The 22,345-nt window shown below is 40.0% G+C and overlaps 1 protein-coding gene across 4 annotated transcripts in view; it reads right to left on the reverse strand.

The window, feature by feature from the left end:
* Positions 1-22,345, reverse strand: part of MED14 (mediator complex subunit 14) — a 96,931-nt gene that overhangs the window by 29,626 nt on the left and 44,960 nt on the right. For all 4 annotated transcript variants that reach the window (XM_084790802.1, XM_084790803.1, XM_084790805.1 and 1 more), the window contains 7 exons: positions 19,378-19,537; positions 15,546-15,740; positions 14,113-14,247; positions 12,089-12,165; positions 3,390-3,550; positions 3,159-3,305; positions 1,589-1,680 (listed from right to left, as the gene is read on the reverse strand). In XM_084790802.1, the coding sequence (XP_084646928.1) occupies positions 1,589-1,680; positions 3,159-3,305; positions 3,390-3,550; positions 12,089-12,165; positions 14,113-14,247; positions 15,546-15,740; positions 19,378-19,537 (967 nt within the window). The remainder of the gene's footprint in view (positions 1-1,588; positions 1,681-3,158; positions 3,306-3,389; positions 3,551-12,088; positions 12,166-14,112; positions 14,248-15,545; positions 15,741-19,377; positions 19,538-22,345) is intronic.

Raw genomic sequence — 22,345 nt, forward strand, 5'->3', positions numbered from 1 at the left:
TCAGAGAGAGAGCACATGTTGAAAAAACTGCAAAGTCACAGGTTGTAGATGAAGAATAAAATATTAAAAGGCAAGTCGACAAACGTCTAAATGAGACCTTTTTTTTTTTTTTTTTTGTGAAAATGAGTAACATGGTAAAATCAGGTCCCAACTCCAACTGTGCTGTTCATATGAGATGTATCAGTTCCCTTTTACTATACCAACTGGGGGGGGGGGGGGAGATCATTAATTCTCAGTATTTCTTTTTCTTTCAACTGCGGAGTCATATTCTCAGTGCCACCATTAGGGGCACTGTCATAAAAGGAAAGGAAGCTACCTCAAACACAGGTTCATTCAGTTACTATGTTTAAAAACATGAGAAAGTTTGGATATTACTAGTTGTAGAAGTATCTAGAGAAAAATGAGTTGAAAAAAAATTAAGATTAATTGATTGATTTGATGTGTATAAGTGTTCTCCTACAAGTCTCTATGTGTTCCATGTCTATGCTGGTGCCCAAGGATGACAGAAGAGGGCACAGGGTCCCCTGGAACTGGATTTTAAGATAGCTGATAAGAACCAAAGCAGGATCCACTGTAAGAGCAGTACAGGCTTTCCATCACTGAGAGCTTCTTCCTAGACTCGCTTTGTAGAGCAGGCTGGCCTTGAACTCACAGAAATCTACCTGCCTCTGCCTCCCAAGTGCTGGGATTGAAAGCCTGCACCATCACAACCAGCACTGAGTCCTCTCTTTAGTCCCCAATTAACTGGACTTTTAGCAAAAAGAAGTAAGTAACTATAAACCTAGTGTTGGTGGCACATACAGGAGGAGCTCTGTGTATTCGAGGCCAGCCTGGTCTACAAAGCAGGTTCCAGGCTAGCCAAGGCTACACAGAGAAACTCTGTTTCGAAAAAACAAAACAAAACAAAAGTTAGTTTAGATTACAAATTTAGTATTAAGAAAGAATTACTATATTTATGTAACTCAAACCAAAGATATATTGTATTTTTCACAGTCATTCATATATAATCAGACATGAATCTCAATTGATTTGATTTTTGGGGGGGGGGGGCGTTTTCGAGACAGGGTTTCTCTGTGTAGTCTTAGCTGTCCTGGACTCACTTTGTAGACCAGGCTGGCCTCGAACTCACAGCGATCCGCCTGCCTCTGCCTCCCGAGTGCTGGGATTAAAGGCCTGCGCCACCACCACCCGGCTTCTCAATTGATTTGAAATCAGTGAAGGAAAATAAAAATCAAAAGTGCTTGTTTTAAAATCAAAATCATACGCTCTAAAGATACTTTTTTCTTTCAATTTCAAAGAATTCAGCATTATATCATACTTTTATTTCAGCAAAGCATTTAAAATTACCATTTTATCTGCGGTTTTACTTGAGCTTTATTTAAGGCCGTTTTCTTTTCTTTTTGTCTTGAGACTCAGTCTCTGGATGTAGCCTAGGCTAGCCTTGAACTCAAGATCCTCCAGCCCTCGCCTACAGAGTGCAGACCTAGAGACAGGTGAGATAATGCCTGGCACTATCATCTGTTTTACGTTCATGAGTTTTAAAAGATGCTTAAGAAAGGAACTTCCATGTGTTGATTCATATACTTACTGAGCTTCCTTTGGTGGTTCCGTAACACAAGATAAGTTTTCGATAATTATAAACACGAACTTCTGAGAAAATATTCAGATGAGCAGGTATGTCTAAGCAGAAACAAAAAAGCCATGATAGTACATGTAAAAACTGAAAAATAAGGATTGAAAAGGAGGGCATTTTGGCAAATTCATGCCTAGATTTGTTGGGAATAGTCTCCTTTAATCCCAGACTCTGCCTCAGATTCCCTGTGTTAGTGACCATATGCTACTGATCCTCCTGCCACGTGTTGCGATTACAGGTACACATCACCACGCCTGATTCTCATGTTGTTTTTTTGCTTTGTTTTATTTTTGTTCTTTTTGGTGTTAGGATTTCTCTGTGTAGCCCTGGCTGCCTTGAACTCCCTTTGTAGACCAGGCTGGCCTGAACTCACAGGGATCCCCCTGCCTTTGCTGGGATTAAAGGCGTGTGCCACGATGCCCAGCTTGTTTCTTTTTTAAAAGGCAGCAGCATAAATGAAATTTATTGAAAGTCAGGACAGAGAAGGTAAGAGATTGAAAAAGTCTAGCACGGTGTAACATAGTACCTCTCTGTCCTGGCCTCCTGTTCTATCAATTTATGCCAAGGGCAGCTCTCACACTTATTAGCTCTATGAATTTCAGCCATGTTTTTGAGTCTCTGTGACATGTTTTCATCATCTGTAAGATAGGGGATACCTATTTCCTAAGTGGCTATGCAAATTAAATGTACTGGTGTTAGAACTCAGTTCAAGAAGCCTGACGTGGTGGCGCACACCTTTAGTCCCAGCCCTCAGGAGGCAGAGGCAGGAGGATCTGTGAGTTTGCGGCCAGTCTACAAACAAATGGCCAAGGCTACACAGAGAAATTCTGCTTCCAAAAAAGAAAAACCAAAAACCAAAATTAAAAAATAAGAACTCAATCCAAGAATGGAGTCATGTGAGAATTCTGAGTGCTTGTGAGAAAACTCCAAGAAAACAAGAATCTTATAACCTCAGTTTCTTCAAAAAAACATGGAATTGTTCTTGGAATGTGCTTTTATGTTCCTTCCAGGTGTAGCTGACAGGAGTGAGTTTACTTCAAATTGTTCATTATAACTATTGTTATTTGTTTATACGCCCAATCCAAAAATATGTTTTACCACGTGTGGCCTAACTATGTGGTTGTGCACTTTACTTGTGATTCTTCTTAGCCCTTAGTAAACTTGGCTATTTTATGAGATTTTAATTTGCCTCATTTACTGGCTCCATTCTCATAGGTCCTCTAGAGTGGTGACATGCTGGCACAGCAAAATGCTTACTAGCTCACATGCAGGCAGTAGATGAGTACTATACAGGAAAACACCCCAGGATATTACTCACAAGCCTGTCTATATGGCCATATTTCTAGAAATAAAAGAAACTTACCAGTTATTTTCTCTGGAGAAAAGAAATTGTAGGCTGAGGTAAAGGAGACAGTATTTCTTAGATATGCTTTCAACTATTTTCTTTTTTAAACAACGTACTGTTTTACTTTTTCTGTTACATAAAGAAGGTACTTTAATTTAAAAGAAAGGTTACTACTGGTACCTGGTAGAGAACGTGCAAATTCCAACACGCACTCATATAATCGGGCAATGCTAGTCCAGTCATTAAGAAACATTTCAACTACTTTTCTACCACCAACAGGTTCAGACAACAGATTTTCATATGTCAGGTAAACATGTCGGGATGGTCCTATAGGATTAAAAAAAAAAGACTGATAGTAATACCACTCTAAAAATCTAGAAATATGCAAAAACAATGTGTGAAAGATCTTACCTTGCTCCCTGGTAGAAGTGCCATTAAGTGGGCAATTTGCAAACACTAACTCTGCCACCCATGTGCGGTTGTTTCTACCTTGTAATCGGAAAGTGCAATCAAGAAGAGAGCGGTCCAGGGCCTTTTGGGTTTCCTCATTTATTCCCTTACAGGGAGGAATTCTGGTGATGAAAGACAACATATAAAATGTATCTTGCACACAAAGACAATGCACAAAGTAAAAATGACGACAAGGTATGATATTATAGCTTCAGGTCCAACAAGTCTTCTAGAACTCTTTCACAAAGAAGCCGTTCCCAGGACTTGATATTTAACCCACATCAGTTCACATAAACTTATATTAAGACTCTCATTTTAACACCAAGCCCCACCTGAGACAGGGTTTCTCTGTGTAGCCTTGGCTATCCTGGAACTCATGTAGACCAGGCTAACCTTAATGCAGAGATCCACTTGCCTCTGCCTAGGATTAATAGCATGCCCCACTACTCTCTAGCTCATTATAACATTTTAAAGTGACAATTGTCTTTATCTATACTGTTACTTTAAAAGTGTTCTAATTCTAGAGTATGAAAATCAAGAAAACTAGTTCTATAAAATCTATCTAGAACACCATCAAGAAAAAACTAAGGGGTATGTATACCTGTAAGTCCATTTTTAAAGACAGGATGACCCAGTACAAAAATAAGGGCTCTAGACATGCACTAATTCTGACAGCCACCTTTAATTTAATCTCAATTTCCCCCCACTATAAAACCAACAGAAGAATTTCTTTTATGAGTCACTGACGAAAGAGGATTAACTATATATGTGGCTAATAGAGCAGACATGCATATGTTAATTCCCCTTTTGGGAGCAAAAGCAAATCTTTTTTGTTTGTTTGTTTGTTTTTCAAGACAGGGTTTCTCAGTGTAGCCCTGGCTATCCTAGACTCACTTTGTAGACCAGGCTGGCCTCAAACTCACAGCAATCTGCCTACCTCTGCCTCCTGAGTGCTGGGATTAAAGCGTGCTCCACCATGCCCAGCACAAAAGCAAATCTTAATCATAGCCAGTAGTACCTTAACAAAATTCTGGGTTATTTCCCCTTATCATCTTCGTCATTTGCAGAGTTGGCCCTCGTGATGGAGCTTAATTTGTATTAACATATTTAACACAGATATTGTCAAACATGCAAAAGGAAAGCAATAGTTTGGCATCTTAAAATCCCAGTACTTGGGAAGCAGAGGCAGGTGGATCTCTGTGAGTTCACAGCCAGCCTGATCTACAAAGAGTGTTCCAGGACAGCCAGAGCTATTACACAGACACCCTATCTCCAAAAAAACAAAAAAAACCAACCAAAAATAAAAAAATAAAAACCACCTACCTAAGTCATGTGTGATGGCACAGCTGTAATCCCAGCACTCAGGAGGCAGAGGCAGGCAGTGCTCTGTGAGTTCGAGGCCAGCCTGGTCTACAAATCAAGTCCAGGACAGCCAAGGCTACACAGAGAAACCTTGTCTTGAAAAACCAAAAACCAAACCAAACCAACCAAACAAACAAACAAAAACCCCCATCAACAACAACACAACCTCACCTATTTCCCTTCTAGAGTATTACATACTGTTTATCATATATAACATATGAGATCATAATATTGTAGCTGTTACTTCAGGAATAGATGAAATAACATGTGCTATATTAGTTATATAGTATCTCTCAACTCATAAAGGGGCTCTCAGATTCCATAATTATTGATGTAAAGGAAAAAAAAACACTAAAATGTATGTAACCAGAAATACAGAAACTTATTTCAGTTCTCTTATTCAGAAAATCTACAACAGGGCTTCTCAGGTTTTGGTTTTTGTTTTGTTTTTGCAATATTGCTAATTTTGACTGGCTAGTTTTTTTATTGTGGAGGGCTATCTTGGGCCTCCGTAGCCTCAACCTACCAGATACCAATAGCACTCCTGACTCTTATTTCTTATTTAGTGATAATGAGAAAAATTTCCAAACACTGCCTTATGTTCCTTAAAGCTTTAAACAACTTTTCAACATGGAGGTTTTTCCTTTGTTGTTCCGTTTTTCGATAGTCCAGGCTGGCCTGGAACTGAAGTAATCCTCGTATCTTTGCTGACTAAGGTTTAAAACTATTGGTGGGAACAAAAACACCACCAGATAACATACATCTGCTACACTCTTATCAAGTTAGCCAAGAAGAAAAAGATCAGGAAGATGAGGACAGGAGTGAGACACAGGAAGCCGGCAGGCAGCGGGAGCCTGAGGGTCAGCCGCTGACATGTGCCTGCAGCCTTGGTGGCTGGGGTCCTGACGCACAGTTTGGGCAACGATTAGGATGCCCACTGGGCTCCTGCAGGGAAACCTCAGCGGTGGACCGCCAGCAGAGGAAGGGTTGGGCCAGATACCTGGCTCCCTGAGCTACGGCTGCTGGGAGCTCTCAGCAGAGATGGCGACAGAGATAAGCAGCCTCGAGGGCAGGTAAGGAAGTAGGTGGGAGGAACCGGAAGGCAGGCTTTCAGGAAGAAAGTGACTGCCAGAGCGCCGGTAACAGACACTGCCATGAAAAAGCGCCTCGCTGCTTCTCCATAATTCAGCATTTTAACTCAGTGATAGAGCGACTGCCTACCAAGCGCAAGGCCCTGGGTTCGGCTTTCAGCTCTGGAGGGAACAAAACAAGGAAAACACCAAAAAAAGGTAAGGTAACTGGCACCTATAACCTTGCAGGGGGAGGGGGAGGCACGACAGTGGTGGCGCACTCAGCACTCGGGAAGGCTGGGACAGGTGAATCTCTGTGAGTTCGAGGCCAGCCTGGTCTACAAAGCTGGTCTTGGATCGCCAAGGCTACACAGAGAAGCCCTACCTCAGGGGAAAATACACAGAGAAGCCCTACCTCAGGGGAAAAAATCGCTTCACCGCCACCGAGAAAAATCTATGTAGCATGCAGCTACAAGATAGTGTGCCACTTACTGCAGGGGCTGTGAAAGGGGCAGAAAAAAAAATCGGATATCTTTCTAGAATCTGTAGAGATATATAGGGCCAATTATTATGAAACTGTAGAATTTGGTAGGGGACAAAATCAAGATACAAGCGATCTGGCTAGCTATTGATAAGCAACTATGTAGACAGGCTATTATTCCCTAAAAAACACAACTTCTCTTTGGGTATGGTGGAAAGTCTGTAATCCCAGCTACTCAAGGGAGAGGGCTCTCAAATTCAAGGCCAGCCTGAGCAACTTTAACCCAAACAAACCCTATATCCATTAAACAAACAACCGACAACAACAACAAACTCTAGAAAGTTAACAGTGGTAGAGAAAATGCATTGAAAACGAAGTTGTTACACCCGAAAATGCATTACACAAGTTGGGCTTGATAACATGCTTATAATGCCTATAATTAAGGAGGCAATTCCTGCACTAGGAAGGTGGAGGCAAGAGAATCTGTTCAAGATTAGCCTAAGCTACACAACACTGTCTCAAACCAACATACAAAGAGCAAAAAGACCAGAATGCAAGGCAATATTGAAAGGAACTTGTGAAACAAATGACCCAGGTATGTGTGGATCAAAGTTTAAAAAAGGAAAAATAGAAAATAAATAAATAAATAAATAAATAAATAAATAAATAAATGGCAACGTTTGGAACTATTTTATAGATTTATCTTTCACTTACAGCTTTGGTATTCTGCTCCATAGTGGCCTCTCTCTCCATCCATATTGAAAGCCGGGGACTGTTTAGAAGCCATATAAAAACCCAATGTAAAATCTGCTACAGTCAGATCCAGACAATCATAGTGGATGAGATATTTTGCCATGTATTATTTAGACAAGCCATTTTTGAAACATTTAACCCTACTACCAGTAGTCACACTAATTTCTCATCCTGACTGCTTATAATGGAGGGATACTGCTGGTACTGAATCAGAATGTAGTAATTGTTTTTTTTGTTTTTTTTTTTTTAACCAAATACTGGTACTGTTCTGGGAACAGATTGCTACCACAGAATTAGATGACACTTTAAAATATTTTCTTTTTAAACTTTATTTATTTTTGGGCTGGAAAGATGGCTCAGAGGATAAGAGCACTGTCTGCTTTCCCAAAGGTCCTGAGTTAAATTCCCAGCAATCACATGGTGGCTCACAACAATCTGTAATGAGATCTGGTGCCTTCTTCTGGCATGCAGGCAAAACACTGCATAAGTAATAAGTAAATCTTTTTTAAAATTTTTTTTAAGATTTACTTATTTAATTACTATGTATACAGTGCTCTGCTGGCAAAGAGAGTATCAGATCACATTATAGATGGCTGTGAGCCACCATGTGGTTGCTGGGAATTGAACTCAGGACCTCTGGAAGAACAGACAGTGCTCTTATCCTCTGAGCAATCTCTCCAGCCCCTAACAGTTTTTAAAAAATTTTATTTTGTAAGTATGTGCACACACATGCCATGGCATATGTGTACAGGTCAGAAGACAACTTGCACAAGTCAGTTCTCTCCTTCCACCATGTAGATCCTAGGGATTAAACTAAGACAGACGCACTTGGCAGCAGATACCTTTCTCCACTGAGCCATCCCTTGAGTTTTCTCCAGCACCTTGTAGTGGAGAGCCTATGCTAGCGGGCATATCCCAGACTACTTCCTGTAAATTCCTCCTAGAAAAATCTTTCATTGTATGAATATATATACCTAGATTTTAGTATGTAAGGATGGATAGAGGGCCTTCCACACATAAACAGATGGATACACACAGAATGGGGGGGGGGAGAACAACTATGTGATTCTCAACAAACTGTGATGTGTTTTGCTTGGCATTAATACTAATGATAAAAGCTGAGTACAAGTTGAGGTTAGCATTGAGCATACCACGTTATAGATTGCTCAGTCTATATTTGTAGCAACTCATTTCCTCTGTACTATGTACTGTGACTGCTTTGTCCCATTTGTGTTTTGGTTTTGTTATGGGGTTTTTTTTTCTGGTTATTTGGAAATTTTAGTTATAGTGTTTATCTGATACAAATTAATAGAACTAGAGCTTTATATTTAAAGAAAAATTTTACAAGCTGCCTTTTACTTAATGTGTTCAACTTTATTTTCGCTGAAATGTATAAGTAACTGACAAAGTGACACTTCTTGGGCATTCTTGTCATAACAAACAGATTTCTCTTCAGTTAAACTAAATTACCTTTTTATGTTATCTATATACTTCTGTATAGAGATACTTGTTTTCATTTCTTGAAACAGAGTCTTATGCAGGCTAGACTGAGTTTACACTCACTGTGTAGGCAAAGGTAATTTAAATTTTTACTCTCATGTCAGCATAGTGCTACAAATCTGTAATCCCGGCAATTGGAACGTGACATCAGAAGGATCAGTTCAAGGCCATCTTCAGCTACATAGCAAGTTTGAGTCCACTATGATAGGAGTCTCTGTCTTTAAAAAAAACAAACTCCTTTCCGCTTATCTCAGCCTACCGAGTACAGGGTAAATAAAAATGCACCACCCACATTCAACTTGTGCATTTCTCTGGATGGTGTTCTTATCCTATTTGCTGTACCAAGAAAATGAAGTTTCCATTTGAAATAACAATAAAATATTAACCAAATCAGGGAAATGAGGTACAGCAGCACAATAACATTTTTAAAAAGTTGGAACTAAAGGTGTAGTTTAGTTGGTAAAAGTCTTGTATAGCATGCAGGAAGCCACAGAGTCAATCCCTGGTGTCATCCTCAAGTCAGTTTTGCATACTATATATCTTTAATTGCTATCACGATGACTCAGATGGTTCTATTTTAAATAATTATAGAAACAGCATATGCTACCTGGGCCTAAAGGCTCCTGCCTATAATCTAAGGCCCTGGGAAGCTTAGTGAGAAGGGTCACCATGTTCAAGACTAACCTGGGCTGCAGAGTGAGACTCTGTCTCACACTATTGCCCTAAAAAGAAAGAAGAAATTGCTCTAAAGCAGGCAATTCAGATGGACATTTCATCTTTTGTTTGAGAATATAAATGCAGACATCTTCTTTTCACATTAGGTAGATTTTTTTCATCATATCCATCTGGTTAGAAGTCGAAATCACGAGCTGGGGGCAGTAGCACACACCTTTAATCCCAGCACTCAGGAGGCAGAGGGAGGTGGATCTCTGTGAGTTTGAGGTCAGCTTGGTCTACAAAGTGAGTCCAGGACAGCCAGGGCTACACAGAGAAACCCTGTCTCCAAAAAAACTGAAAATGAGAAAATGAAAGCACAGAACCTATGTATTTCCAAGTGAGAATTAGAGTAAGTTTAAGACTCCTTTCAACTTAAGCTCTTAACTACAGCAGACCTCTAAAGGTGCATCCCGTGTCATTTTTAGTTTGTGTTGCTAGTGTTAAATGTTGGAGACAGAGTCAACTTTGATCATGCCAGTATGATTGCACAAGTAGAGAACACAAACCCAGATCCCTGTAAAGGAATCGGAGAAAACTACTACAATATACAAGAATAAAGAACTACGGGCTGAGGGAGGAGGCTCAGCAGTTAAGAGCACTGGTTACTCTTCTAGAGGCGCAGTTCAACCCCCAGCACCCATATAGAAATTCACAACTGCCTGTAACTCCAGCCGATGCCTTCTTCTGTTCTTCAAGGGCATGCACGCGCGCACACACACACACACACAGTGCAGACATCCATGCCGATGAAACAACTGTATGTGGGAAAAAAAATCTTAAAATAATATTAAAAGTAAGAATGAACAAAATGAACAAAGAGGATTAACCTTATGTGAAAACCTCCAAAAAAGTTTTTAAAAGTTTAATTTAAATAGCTGTTCCTGGGTGATGCTTCTCTAGTATTGAATAACCTGGGAAATTAGGCTAAAGTCCCCTAGGGCACATATATGTCACCTTTGTTCTGTGGAAAGTTTACACACATCACAAACCATTATTAAAGCCTTAGAGTGAAGAAGCTAAGAGTAACAGCAGTATCCAAGGGTGGCTGAAAGAAAAGGGGAAAGAGTTTTTTGTTTTTTTTTTTTTTTAATAAAAGTTGCATATGTGCATGCAGTAGGAGCAGAAGTCCCGAGACTTGCAAAAAGAGAGCCATGCCTATCTGCAGGCTTCAGCTATAGGAAGCCAAGGAAGCACGTGAGGGTAAGGAAAAGCTCTTGAAAGTCTGGGGAAAACCACTCACTGCATGGGACTGGGTGAGCCAGGCGAGAAGAGGTTTGCTCCCGGGTTCAGTAGTAAGCATCAGGAGCAGTTTCTCAGCAGTGTCCTGTGCCTCATCTGTGCTGAACGACCAAGGGTCTCTTGATTCAGCTAAGGCCACAGGTCAGTGAACAAGAGCAACTGAGGAAACTTACTGTGGTATAACTGATTTCATTTCAGATGCCCACTCAGCAGGTTTTCAAGGAGTTAAAGTAGAATAAAAAAAGAACATATTTTTCAGCAAAGAGAGGAAAATGTGCCCAAACTTAAAACTTGGAAGGTTCAACTCATCTTACTACATATAGGAGTAAATGCTTAGAAGAAGAGTTTATCAAAATCCAATGCATTAGAACAATTGCAGAATTAGATCAGTACAGGATTTTAATTTAATAAGCCATAAAGACATGTATTATTTATTTTTGCCTCCATCATTTTTAACTCCCTACCATAATAATGGTAAAATATATGGAAAATATATCTTTAAATTTATCAATCTTGGGCTGGAGAGATGGCTCAGAGGTTAAGAGCACTGGCTGTTCATCCAAAGATCCTGAGTTCAATTCCCAGCAACCACATGGTGGCTCACAACCATCTATAGTGAAATTTGGTGCCCTCTTCTGGCAGACAGAACATTGTATACATAATAAATAAATAAATTTATCAATCTTTATATTTTCCCTTTAAGTTTTAAATATAGAGGAGAAAAGCCAGAATTAAAGACTTTCCTTAAGGGGCTCAGAGGTTAAGAGCACTGATTGCTTTTCCAAAGGTCCTGAGTTCAATTCCCAACAACCACATGGTGGCTCACAACCATCTGTAAAGAAATCTGGTGCCCTCTTCTGGTGGGCAGGCACATATGCGGGCAGAATACTGTATAAATAATTAAGTGTTATGAAATGAAGTGAAAGAGAAAGAAAGAAAGGAAGGAAGGCAGGAAGGAAGGAAGGAAGGAAGGTAGGCAGGCAGGCAGGCAGGCAGGCAGGCATCTTTCCTAGGCCTAGGAAACTCTCTAGGTTCTAGTCCTCCCAGCTTACAGCTCCATGCTTATCTTGCCTTATCTCCTGCCTTGTTGAACGGTCAGACCCAGCATGCTGAGAGCTCTCCTACCTCCAAGCATTCACATTAGCAGTTACCTCCTCTGGTGAGGGCCTTCTACTCTAATCTCGTCTCCTTTCGGTCTGAGTTTAATGGGTGCTTACTCGGAAATTTCCATCTTAACTTCTGAACTAGCCCCCGCTGCGCTGCTATGTGACCCCAAAGCATCCTGGAGGGCCTTACAAAAATCAAGCGTAAAACAAGTGAAATAGAAGAAAAGGAGCGATGCCCTAAAATGCCAGATGGCGCTGCATGACCACTCAATATGCTAAAGGGAACCACACATGGACCGCAGCAATTCAACACAGAAATCCATCACCTACATGGGCCATAGGCTCTGCTGTATGCTGTTGGACAGGAGAGAAACTGTTCTCCAGTGTGACTGCAAGGTGCAGCACTAAGTTAGACACAGAACACAGGCTTACTTTAATAAGCGAATTGCATGGCTGAAGCCATCGCCTTCCACTTGCACTCCCTGATGTGGTATTTCCAGGTTGGACAACTGAAAAGGGAAAAAGCACAGCAGTATTAAACCATTAGGAAACAAAAGAAACCAGCTTTTCTCTGCACGTTCTCTATTTTCATTCCATCTGTTTTCAGGCCAGTCTTTGTCAAGGTGACAATACATCAGGCATGATAAGCACTTTATTATTAGACTTCCTTGGAAACTATAGTAAGGCAAGAGCAAATCAGAGGCGCTTCAGACATTAGCTTAGAAGAAAATCTCCACAGGAAGGAAATCGTCAAAATTCAGGAGATGAGCTCATTTTTTTGGCTACAAGGTAAAAGTAATCCAGAATCAATTCAAGTGTTTCCAAATGAAGCAACTAAAAACTAAGGAGTAGTTTTATTTTGTTTGATCAAAATGGAACTTAACTCAGGCAAACACATAAACAGAGGCTGAAACTTATTTGGTGGAGTTCCAAGATAGAAAGGAGTACAAGAAGGTCCTCTGATGGAGTGAGGAAAGGCTCGAGCTCAGTCAACAATGGCAAGTCTAGGACAGGATTTTTACATGCCCTGTTCTACAAATGACTTAAATATCTGACTAGCCCTACAAGATTAGAAAGCTAGCTAATGGCGAAAAAGACAAAAGGAAGTAAAGTGTGGAACAGTTCAAAAACTAACTTACTATCAATAAAGAGACAAGCACTGCCAGGAAGATTGCATGTGGTTAGTCATAGCTCTGGGTGCATTATTATAAGCAGTAAATGGAGTTGTGTTTTAACATATCTACCAAGGTGAACGACAAATTGTAGTTTTTAAGAGCTTGACTGATTTCAAGAAAGTACTATAGAAAGTTCCCGAGTGTGCAGCGTGTAATCACAAAGGAGGACAAAGACATCTATCTGTGTGCAGCTATCAGTCCCATGTGCACCAGCAAAAGACATCCATTTCTGCAGATTCCCAGCTATGCATAGTGCGGGGGATAGCAATGAATTGCACTGCCTCAAAATCATGTGCCAACACCAAGGTAATAACTGACATTCCAATAAGCAATTCAAATGATAAGGACAAAGAGAGGAAGAGTGTGGATCTGGTGCAAAGCACCAATACACATAAAAAATAATACTAATAACAATAAATGGAGAAATGGAGGTGGCAGCCAGCAAAATGGCATATGACTGTGACCACAGCATAGAAAAGTAGAAACAAAAACATAAGGGATTAAGTTTATCTTTATTGACATAGCAAGTTCAAAGCCAGCCTAGCCTCCATGAGACCCTTTTTCAAAACAACTCACATTACTTGACCAACTTAACAAAGAGCCATACTTTTTTGTTGTTTTATGTTATTTGTTTGTTTGTTTGTTTATTTGGAGAGCAATACTTTAAACACTCATATGTATCGACAATTTTAGAATTTTGCTTACTTTTAAAACACAGAAACATTATAAGAATGTATTTTTGTTTTAATTCCAGGTGTGGGAATATGGGACTGCTTTGGACTGTCTGCAGCAGCTGACTAGGATTTGTCTCGTGCTGTAGCTGAAGAGAGGTTTTGCCAGCTGCAGGTAATTCCCTGTGATTGTGTGATGTTTGGAATTCTGGGAATTTTCCAGATGGTACATAAATGTGCGTTCCCTCCAGAGGCAGGGTCAGTGGTTGTTAGTCGTTTAGCAGGGTTGATTTCTGTTTGTTAACTGTGGTCAAAGAAAAATTAGAAGGAAAGAAATTGATTTGGGGATTTCTCTAATTCTTTTCTCCCCTCTATCCTTGTTTCTCTCCTATCTACTATTAGAGGGTGAAACCAGGAGGATAAATGGTGGGGAAAAAAGAAAAACCCACAAAGTCTCCTATGAGACATATGTTCTTACTATGAGGTAGAAGAAAAGTTGTGCACTTTCTTTAATTCGGAAGAATTTAATTTGCATTAAAGAGAAGAATAAATTTGAGGTGATAGAATAGGACACAAAAGAACAGTTAACACTTGAGTATTTCCAACTTACCTCCAATCGAAGTCCTACAAATGGCATGTTGGTGTCACACATAGCAACAAAGTGAGCTAGAACTTTATTGAAGGCACACATTTCTCCTGATTGTTTGGATTTCTTGCATTCTACTGGACATGGGTCATCAGACAACTAGAAAATAATTGTTTTAATGTGTAAAATGATTACATGTGATTGCAATCACAAAGGCAATGGAAGCACAACAACAAAGCTTGGTGCTAAGCCAAACAAATTCAACTTCCCAACAAAGGGTTGAACAAATTTTTGGGTTTTGTTTTTTATTTTTTGAGACAGGGTTTCTCTGTGTAGCCTTGGCTGTCCTGGACTTGCTCTATTGACCAGGCAGGCCTTGAACTCACAGGGACCTGCCGGCCTCTGCTTCCCTAGTGCTGGGCGTGCACACCCAGCTTTAACAGATCTTAACCCAGGCACAAGGACAGTAGTAGTAAATATGTTGTGTTTAGCAAGTCTTTTGTGGCAAATGATATATAATTATCAATTAAAACAAAAGCATTTGGTCAAATGTAAAGGTATATATCTTTAATTCTAGTATTCAAGAAGCAGAAACAGAAGAATTTTGAGTTTGAGGCTAGCAGGGCTACAAAGAAATGTAGCATAACAAAAATCTGCATCAAAAACAAACAAACAAGCCAAGGCCAGGAATGTAGCTCAGTCATAGAGTGCTTACCTAGAGTGCACAAAGCCCTGGTTCCATTTCAAGCACCACCCTCCTACTCTCAAAGATGTCTTTTAAAGAAACTGTGCATAACTTTCACTGCTGCTCTGTACCTTAAAAACCGCATTTAATTCTTTCTCATTTAAAAATAATGAAACCAGCAGGGTGTTTTATTAGGCAGAGGCAGGCGGATGTCTGTGAGTTCAAAGCCAGCCTGGTCTACAAAGTGAGCCCAGGGCAGCCAGGGCTCTTATACAGGGAAGCCCTGTATCGAAGAAAAAAAAAAACCAATAATATTAATAATAATAACAACAACAATAATAATAAAAAAATACCAAGCATGGTAGCATATGCCTATAAACCTAGCACTTCAGAGGATGTGAATCTAGAAGCCAAAATAAGTAACATAGCAAGTGACAGACCAGCTAAATCTACACATGAGTAATAGAGGCATAAATAAAAATTTAAAAATAAAAGTATTTTTAAAAGAATAAATAAACTAAAAGAGGAGCTGGTGTGGTGGCACAGGCCTTTAGTCCCAGCACTCAGGAAGGAGAGGTGGGAGGAGCTATGAGTTAAGAGGCCAGGCTGGGCTACAGAATGAATTCCAGCAAAGCTGGGGCTAAATAGAAACACCCTGTCTCAAAAAACCAAAGTAGTAATAATTTGTTAAAATTTTAATAAAATAAAATGGGAAGGGGTTGCAAAAACATTACTACTAATAAATTCTGTGCTAACTTCTATGTGACCATACCTTGTGCTTAGTACCAGTTCTGGTCTGTTTCCCAGTTTTTGTATAGGAAATCAAGTCCTGGATGTTGTCCTTGAATTGCTGCAGTAGCAGTGCCATGACAGGGCTATCTTCTCGATCTGCAGTGCTCACAGACATGAAGTAGTACTTGTACGATAGCTGGGTGGGCTTATTGGGAACCTCAAGCATTTCCACAACCTAAAATGGCCCAGATCAGAAAGAAATGAGACCCAGTAGAGTAAGAACCATTGTACTTTTTCCATCTTACGTCAGGTAGACTTTGTAAACACAAAACACAAGAAATAGGGTAATTAAACTATTGGCATTAGTTATCCTTGACAGTCATATTGGTTGTTTTAATATCCTTGATAGTCATATTGCTTGTTGTAAATTGGAAAAAAAAAATATATATATATATAAGCCAACTGGGTCTTCTATAATGGTAGCTATTTTAAATCGCTCTGTTAGCCGGGCATGGTGGCTCACACCTTTAATCTCAGCACTCAGGAGGCAGAGGCAGGTGGATCTCTCTGAGTTCGAGGTCAGCCTGGACTGCAAACTGAGTCCAGGACAGCCAGGGATACAAAGAGAAACTCTGTCTTGAAAAACAAAAACAAAAAACAGAAACAAAACAAAAAACTGCCCCTTTGCCTGCCTTGCCTGCGAAACACCCTGAAAATTCAATTCTTGTGGCCAGGGGGGGGGGAGGGAGGACAAGTCCCCCTCGCCGAGAAACAAGTGAAAATGAATTCTCATTTTTGTTTTTGAGGTAGTCTCATGCAGCCCAAGCTGGTCTTGAACTGCTTCCTCCTGTCTATACTTCCCAAGTGCTGGGACTACATACACGTTGCCACCAAAGCTAGCTAAGCCCTGAGGTTACACTGAAAACTGTGGTTGCCATAGGTCCACTGTGAACTTAAGCAGCACCGAAGTGAAGCTCACCCCGCCAGTGCTGTCCCAAGTGCCTCCTAGGAGGACCACCAAGGAGCCAGAACCTCTATTATTTCTGTGAGAAAGAAATGAGGACATTAAAAAAAAATTGACCTTGCCTTAGGCAACACAGTTTGTTTGTTTGTTTGTTTGTTTGTTTGTTTCTAGAAGGTAAGCTGCTCCCAGCCTTTATGCCACCTTACAAAATGAAGATCTAGCTTAAAAAGATAGAGCCTGAGGATACTTCCTGGCATGACAAATCGCTATCCTTACTGAGATAGAGGTTACAACTGTATTCATTTACCAGAATCGATACAATACAAAAAGAAGGTAATTTGAGGCAGGCCTGGTGGGTCAGGCCTTTAATCCCATGCTAAAGCATGAAGATTACAAGTTTAAGTTCTGCGGCTTAAGCAATAACTCAGAAGTTAAGAGCACTGGCTGCTCTTCCAGATGACCTGGGCTCAATTCACAGGACCCATGGCAGCTCATAACCATCTAAAACTGCAATCAAAGGGGATCAAACCTCCTCTTCTGACTTCTATATAAAACTGGGGGGCACAAACATACATATGCGCGTGCGTGTTCAAAGGCTGCATTGCTACAAAGCCATGTTCGAAGTTAACTTGGACAAGTTAGTGAAACCTAGTCTGAAAACAAAATAGAAGGGTTCCATGGTAAATTGCTTGCCTAGCCTATGCGAGACCTTAGATTCCATATCTGGCACCACCCAAATAGTAATAAACCACAGATACTGAAAAGCACAGATTTCAGGATATGGCAGAGGTAACCAACAAATAGACAGGGGGAAAAAATTCTAAGGTGATCAGTTATTGAAATCTATCTTTTCCTATTCTTTGTTCTGTCCTGTTCTTCTAGACGAGTTTCTCATTGTAGCACTGTCTGTCCTGAACTCTGCTATGTAGACCAGGCTGGCCTCAACCACAGCGATCTCAGCAACTCTGCCTCTGTGGCCCAAGTGCTGGGATAAAAGGCACATGCCACCGTCACACAGCTCCTAGACAATTCTGTGCTGTTTTTTAAAAGATAGGTTTCTTTTTTTTTTTTTTAAGACTTGTTTATGTATGAGTGCTCTGTTTTCATGTACACCAGCCCGAATTTGTATTTTCTAAACAGTGATGAATTAAGGGACAGACCTGAACCTTAGTTTATTTAGGGAAAAAAAAAGTGATCAGACCCCACCCACCTACCCTCTGACAGGTTTCTCTGTGTAGCCTTGTATTCACAGCCATCCTCCTGCCTCTTCTTAATGACTATGCTTGTAGTAACTTTTCTGCTTTATGAATATAGTATCTTTAAGTGACAATATAAAGGAAAAGAGTAACCTACATTCATGATTGAACTACACTATTAAAACAAATTTTTGTTTTACTACTAGGATACTGCCAGTAAACACTGGATGTTCATTGATGCTAAATAGAGCCACAAACTTAACAGTACGGACCTACTTGAACTTTCTTTTTGGTGTGGCTGAATAAAAAGCTCTATGAATGTATGTTCACCATCGCTTCACATGTAACTCATGCAACTTACCAAGAGCTGAAATCCTAGCTTTTCAATACATGTCCAATCTAGTGCCACACCTGGGGTTTAAACTAATAAAATGATCAAACCCCTGTCAGCAATAGATCAACAGATCAGCTGGGAACTGGTATCACTTTAAGATAATATGTTTAAAAGGTATAACTGAAAACCTTAAAAAGCCATTCCTATTCTTTTTTTAATATATATTTTATTAATTTATTCATGTTACATCTCAATGGTTATCCCATCCCTTGTATCCTCCCATTCCTCCCTCCCTCCCATTTTCCCCTTACTCTGCTCCCCTATGACTGTGACTGACGGCGACCTCCTCCCCCTGTATATGCTCATAAGGTATCAAGTCTCTTCTTGGTAGCCTGCTATCCTTCCTCTGAATGCCACCAGGCCATTCCTATTCTTTTCAAACAAAAATCTTGAACTAAAATTACAAACACCTTAGATCTTCAATGAAAATATTTATTTGTTGTACAAAGAAACTTCTTTAAGTGTGAGAATATATCTATAGTAAATTCTTAAAAATAATTATAATGAATTCAAAGATCACAAAAACAAAAACCCCAACTGGAAAATAAAGATACGAAAACTCAGAGATCTCAAAAAATCCTATAAAGAATGAAAATATAAAAAGGAAGAATTTACAGTGCACTGAAAGGTACATACCATCCACAAAAGGGTAGCCCTCCAATAAATGAGAAAATAAACCTACTTTAGCCTATTTTTAAGCTTCACGTACAACTAAAAAGCAAGCAAGTTTGTCTTGACACCAAACACCTCAAAAGCTTCATAATAGTTATAGTTAGCTACACCTAATATTTTGTATCTAACCAAAGACATGCTTAATTCCAATCAGAAGCTAAGCCTTCATTGTCTAGAATGAAAAGAGCCTCCCTAATAAGCTAGGCCTCACAATGGCAGAGGCACTAGGGTGAGACTTCTTTTCTTCCTTCAATTGTACCCCGGGGTTGAAAAATCACTATATAAAACCAGGTGGTGGAACTGCACACCCTTAAACCCAGCACTTAGGTGGCAGAGCAGGCAGATCTCTGTGAGTTCAAGGACAGCCTGGTCTACAGAGTAAATCCAGGATAGCCAGGGCTTATTACACAGAGAAACCCTGTCTCAAAAAAAAAGAGAAAAGAAAAGAAAAAGAAGGAAAAAAGAAAAAAAAAAGAAAGAAAGAAGGAAAGAAAAAGAAAGTCCCCATATGAAAGTCAGACACAAGGTAAAATTCCTTTAAAAAAGTCAGACACAAGGTAAAATTCCTTTATTAGACAAGAAAGCTTTCTGAATACATCCAGAATTACTGAACTTGAATGTTCCCAGTCATGCTCGGCATACTTACAATGTAGTACTGTGGAAGGCGGGTAAGCTTAATAAACAGCTTATTCTTAGAAAGATTTCCAATGGGATGCGTTGAATAGTTGGAAAGCTGCAACGTTTCAGTGGTTATTGTAGGCAGATGTTTTATAGATTGTTTGCAACGCTGTTGTCCCAGCCAAAACCTTAATTTAAAGGACAATTCACATCATAAAATCATCATAACTTTTCTGGTTAACTGGATGGCACTATTTATAAATAAACTAAAGAGCACTAAAGAATAACTGAAACAGCCAGATAGTGGTGTCTCATGCCTTTAATCAGAGGTGGAGGATCTCTGAGAGTGCTGGCCAGCCTGGTCTATATAGTGAGTTCCAGGACAGCCAAGGCTACACAGAGAAACCCTGTCTGTTAAAAAAAAAAAAAAAATAGAAGAAGCCGGGCGTGGTGGTGCACGATTTTAATCCCAGCACTCGGGAGGCAGAGGCAGGCGGATCGCTGTGAGTTCGAGGCCAGCCTGGTCTACAAAGTGAGTCCAGGATGGCCAAGGCTACACAGAGAAACCCTGTCTCGAAAAACCAAAAAAAAAAAAAAAAAGAAGAAGAAGAAGAAGAAGAAGGCAGAGACAGGCAGATCGCTGTGAGTTTGAGGTCAGCCTGGTCTACAAAGCGAGTCCAGGACAGCCAGGGCTATATAGAGAAACCCTGTCTCGAAAAAAAAAAAATAGAATAACTGAATTAGTCAATGAGTCATTTCTCCAGTTTTTATTTGGCTGCTAGTTCTACTTCTATAATAAGAAATTTAAATTGCACTGTGAATGATTTGATTATTTGGGAGGAAAATCGACCATAAGCTGAAAAGAGCAGCTTAGGGAATGACAGATTCTTTATGCTTAAAGGTAGCCCAAACTAAACTCAACATTTCTTTTTTTCTTTTTGGTTTTTTGAGACAGGGTTTCTCTGTGTAACAGCTCTGGCTGTCCTGGATGGAACTCGCTCAGGCTGGCCTTGAACTCACAGAGATCCGCCTGCCTCTGCCTCCCTCCGAAGTGCTGGGATTAACGGTGTGCACCACCACCGCATCTTTTATAATAAGCCTAAAGTGATACAGGGCAGCGGTGGCGCACACCGTTAATCCCAGCACTTGGGAGGCAGAAGCAGGCAGATCACTGTGAGTTCTAGGCCAGCCAGGTCTATAGACTGAGATCCCAGGACAGCCAGGGAGGGCTACAAAGAGAAAAACTAAAACAACAACAACAACAAAAACCTATTAAGCAGAAAGAACGCACTAACTGTCCAGTGCCAAAAGTTCAGCGCTGAAAACATACCTAAATCTAACAGTATATGGACTCCAGCGGATACATTTAGGAATGCAGATGGATATACATATACATGTGCATATAATAACAATTAGGAAAAAATGAGGCCAGGAATTTGAAAAAGAGTTGGGAAGGATAATAGGTTTGGAAGGAGATGTATTCTTAAAACTAAAATTTAAAAAATTCATAAAACAACCAAACAAGCATAAAACATGTTATTTGAATATATAAATTAAAATAAAAAAATTTAAAGCCCCATGTTATTCTTCTGGACTGGAGACTTCCGTTTGTATAAAGTATCTGGCATTAACTGCCTTCTTCCCTCCCTCCCTTTTAAGTCAGACACTGGGTTTTGCTTTAATGAGTTTGTTATGAGTTTCCTCTTGGTGCCTGTACATGACCATCCTTGTGCCTAGGATAAAATAGGTGTTGGTCAGTTTGGAGGAAATGCACGAATACATGTTGTACAAATGGGTTGCTAGCCACCTGCACTGAGACTGTTCCAGAATAGATTACATCTTGAGGGTAGTTTGTCAGCTCCTCCAAGAGTGAAATGGAGGGGTCCTTTGTTTTGTTTTGATTGGTTATTTTGGTTGGTTAGTTGGGTTTGGTTTGGTTTTGAGACATGCTCTGGCCATGCAACTGACTATGTAGACCAGGCTGGCCTCAAACTCACAGATCAGCCTATCTTTTGTTTTATCATTAAAACAGATCTGACATTTTAATACAACTTTAAATAATCAATTGAATAAAAAAGATAAACTTTAAAAATATATCACTGTTTGCTTCATTCTTGCCAAAGGTTGCAAATGGATATCCATTACAATCAAAATACTTTTGAGACTATTATGTGTACTAATATTGTTGAAAGAAAAAGGGGACTGGGGAGATGGCTCAGATATTAAGAGCACTGGCTATTCTTCCAAGGCTCCTATGTTCAATTCCCAGCAACCACACGGTGGCTCACAGCCATCTATGAGATCTGGCGCCCTCTTCTGGCATACAGGAACACATGCAGGCAGAACACTGTATGTATGTATGTATGTATGTATGTATGTACGTACGTACATACGTACGTACAAATAAGTAAGTCTTTTTTAGAAAGTGAGTCCAGGACAGCCAGGGCTGTTACACAGAGAAACCCTGTCTCGAAATAACAAAATAAAACATCTACATATTAATATACAAGGGAGCCTTTTGAAGTATATGTGGAATTACTATTTCTTTTATTTTTTTCTCCCTAGGACAAAGTTTTTACTATACCTCCCATCACAATCCCCCATCTCCACTTCTTCAGGGCTGAGACAAGAGGTTTGTACTCGCATGCCTAGCTGCTTATTTCACCCTTGACTCTGGCCTCAACAGGTATGTTTGTTTGGTTTTTTAACTTGGAGTACATGTAATTTTATGTCTGTTGACTTAAATACTAAAAACTTGGGTATAATTTATATGTGGGTTGTTTGGGGGGGCATTGTTTACTTTGGTTTGGTATTTTGGGGATTAGGACCCTCACTCAGGCTAACCTGACACTCATCAGGCTGAGCTAGGTGATCTTCCTCCCTCTGCCAAGTACTGGGATTAGAGAGGCATGTGCCAGCATGCCTGGCTGTTTCTTTTATTAGAATCTGTTTTTGTTCCATAATACAAAAATATCCCATGAACTAGATGCTCAGAG

This window comes from Acomys minous (assembly GCF_964271855.1).
Source record: "Acomys minous genome assembly, chromosome: 7".
Lineage (NCBI taxonomy): Eukaryota > Metazoa > Chordata > Mammalia > Rodentia > Muridae > Acomys > Acomys minous.